This window comes from Pygoscelis adeliae, unplaced genomic scaffold (assembly GCF_000699105.1).
Source record: "Pygoscelis adeliae isolate BGI_AS28 unplaced genomic scaffold, ASM69910v1 Scaffold282, whole genome shotgun sequence".
Lineage (NCBI taxonomy): Eukaryota > Metazoa > Chordata > Aves > Sphenisciformes > Spheniscidae > Pygoscelis > Pygoscelis adeliae.
In genome coordinates, this window is record NW_008824352.1 from 3,328,867 (window position 1) to 3,331,628 (window position 2,762).

The following is a 2,762-nucleotide window of genomic DNA, read 5'->3' on the forward strand; positions in this document are numbered from 1 at the left end:
AGGAAATGGATTCAAGGTCAGGTTTATCGCAGGGCTTTGCTGGAGCAGAGGAAGAAGGGAATGTGATTTTGATTGTTTCTGGTTTCTTTGAAAATTGGCACAGCCCTATGCATACTTTCAGTGTCATTCCCAGCCAGACAGTAACCCCGGAGCCTCAAACCCACACTTCCCAAACGCTGCTCCAGGCACGTGGAGAAGCACTGACTCTCCACCGCTGAGTTGGCTTGTCCACACAGATTGATTCTCCTGTGGCCAGGCTGGCATGAGCGAGGCTGGACACCCTGGGACACACGGCTGCTTGGGTGTGTCATCTCCTTTACGCTGTGGATATCTTCACATCTTCCTGATGGAGCAACAGGCATTTTAGGTGCAAGTCATCTGCCTGCCATAGGTCTCTGCTCTGGGGTGATGTGGATGGTACCTGGAGGTGTCGTGTTTTCTCCCTTCAGGCTAGAGCAGTGACAGCTTTGGTCAAACTTGAGTCACGGGCTGTCTTGCGGATGGGTGGGCTGGGTGGAGGTGTTACTCCTCAAGGATGCCCTGGGGTGCTGGAGCTGGCTTTGCCCCAGCAGAGCCAGTGGCACAGACACGCTGCCTGCGCTGGAGTGAAATCAGCCGGCAGCAGGGCTTGGGCTGCCCATGGGCTCATGGGCCAGAGACAGCAGCCACCGTGTGCTGTGGCTGTTGCATCCCAGGGAAGCTGTGGCAGTGTGTACCCCACCGCACAGCATCCAGCAGTGCTACTGGGCCTGTGGTTGATGTGGCTGCCAGCATGGCTGAGGCTTTGCCAGACTGCCTGGCTCGGCTTAGAGCCCATAAAAGCCCCCCACCCCGAGCCAGCAAAATGCTCCATCAGCCTAAATGTCTCTGTTCATGCTTCAGAGTGATGCCCTAAGCAGCTCTGAGCCTGCTTCCCTGCTGGCAGAGGTAAGGTGTCCTGTCCCACCTCTGTCCCATCCCACCACAGCAAAGCTCAAGCCTCCTACATAGGAAGACACTGAAAATTAAGAGCGGGGAAACAGGCTTGAAGCTGTCATGGCGTATGTCCGATGTAAGTAAGTTACGTTGGCTGTGTTTTAGGGACTGCTGCTCTCATGCGCTGAGCGATTTTGGGGACCAAACTTGCAGAAACTGAAATCAAACAGCTGTTGCGTAAGGAAAACTGGGTTCTGGTAGAAGCATTCCATTTTTATTGCCTTTTACAGCAGAACTTTGCAGAAGCAGTTATGGTTTAAGCCATCACTCTGATCTTTAAAAAAAAAAACAAACAAACAAAAAAACAGATTAAAGAAAAGCAAACCAGAACTCCCCAAATACAAACTAGATAATTCAGAAACATTGCTGCTGGTCTGCAAGACTTTCTCTAAGAACCAGATACCTCCTCGTGATGCTGCAGCTGGGAGAAGGGCACTCAGGGAAGTGCAAAGCTTAGTCTTTGGCCCGCAGAGACCAAGCAGGTGTATAGGCACAAGTTGCATGGCAGTGCATCGAGCTGGGATATTGCTGAGCTGTTTATGTGGTACCAGCACAACAGGCTGGTTCTTTGTTATTCCCTCTTAATATTGATGTTATTGACTTGGGTTGCCTCTTGGAAAAAGCACCCCCTGCTTTATTTCTTGCGTTGCTACATGCCTGTAATCTCTTTATTTCCTTGCCATTCATGCAGAAAACAAGGGAGCAGAGAAGGAGGCAGGGACCCGGAGCTGCCCGATGTGTGTGAAGATGAAGCTACGTCCTGAAGCTGCCTGGCTGTCACAGGCTGGTCACTCACATGCTGCTGCTGTTGTACCCATCGTGGTGTTGTCTAGCACACATCTGCCCTCATCGCCAAGTCCGGGGCCTGCAAAGCAAAAAAAAAAAAAAACAAACACAAAAACCCACAAAATGGACCAACCCAGAAAATCAGAAAGGAGGAACAGAGCAGCAATAAGGAGAAGAGCGAGTCCCCGGGCGGCGCGGCTGGCAGAGGGCTGGCTCGGCCTCGTGGGCGGCTGCGTTCCTCATGCGAGGTGTCCGTGCATTCCTCCGTGTGTGCCTTGCTCTCGACTTGTGCTTCACGTGTGGGCTTTGTAGTTGGGTGTTTTGGCCGATGAATGTGGGTTTATTTGTAACGCAGCAAACCAAATGTTGTCTCATGGGTTGTTTGCCCCGGAGACTTTTTTCTTGCTTTTTTGCATTCTCTATTTCAAGCATCTGGGGGGGGGGAAGACATTGGAGCCAGGTCTTATATCAGAGGGCAACTGTTTTATTTAATGCACAGGTAAAGCACTTCTGTATACCAGGACACAGTCCTGCTCCTGTTGGAGTTAATAGCAAAATTTCTATGGATATCGGTTAAATGAGGATGAGATCTTCCTTTTGGAGTGAGCACTGTCACTCTCTATGCCTTTCTTTCTCTTTTTTTCCTTCTCTTCTTATCGCTCAGTTTTGCACAGTGTAATCCTGCCAGCACTGATGGCTTTAGTCAGGGCAGTCGTAAAATAGAACAACTACGCGGTATTCCCTGTAAAGTGCGATGAGCCTTTGAAGGTCGTAGAGATCTGGAGCGTTGGGATATGCTGTTACACGGAAAGGCTTAGTGCACCTAGGACATCAGCTGGCCGAGTGTCCTCTTCCCAAAGAGCTGGGATTGCACTCCATCAGCTGCACCCCGTCCTGCGCGCACAGACGTTGTTCTCAAAGCTGAAAAGAAGTGGCGGGTTTGGGGTTTATTTTATGTAAGGGTGACTTCTTTCCCTCACTCATCGCTTAGCTCCTTTAAA

General features: G+C 50.5%; 1 protein-coding gene across 2 annotated transcripts in view; it reads left to right on the forward strand.

The window, feature by feature from the left end:
• CAMKK1 (calcium/calmodulin-dependent protein kinase kinase 1, alpha) overlaps nucleotides 1–1,739 on the forward strand; it is a 63,689-nt gene extending 61,950 nt beyond the window's left edge. For both annotated transcript variants that reach the window (XM_009319282.1, XM_009319284.1), the window contains one exon: nucleotides 1,667–1,739. In XM_009319282.1, the coding sequence (XP_009317557.1) occupies nucleotides 1,667–1,739 (73 nt within the window). The remainder of the gene's footprint in view (nucleotides 1–1,666) is intronic.
• The last annotated feature ends 1,023 nt before the right edge of the window (nucleotides 1,740–2,762 follow it).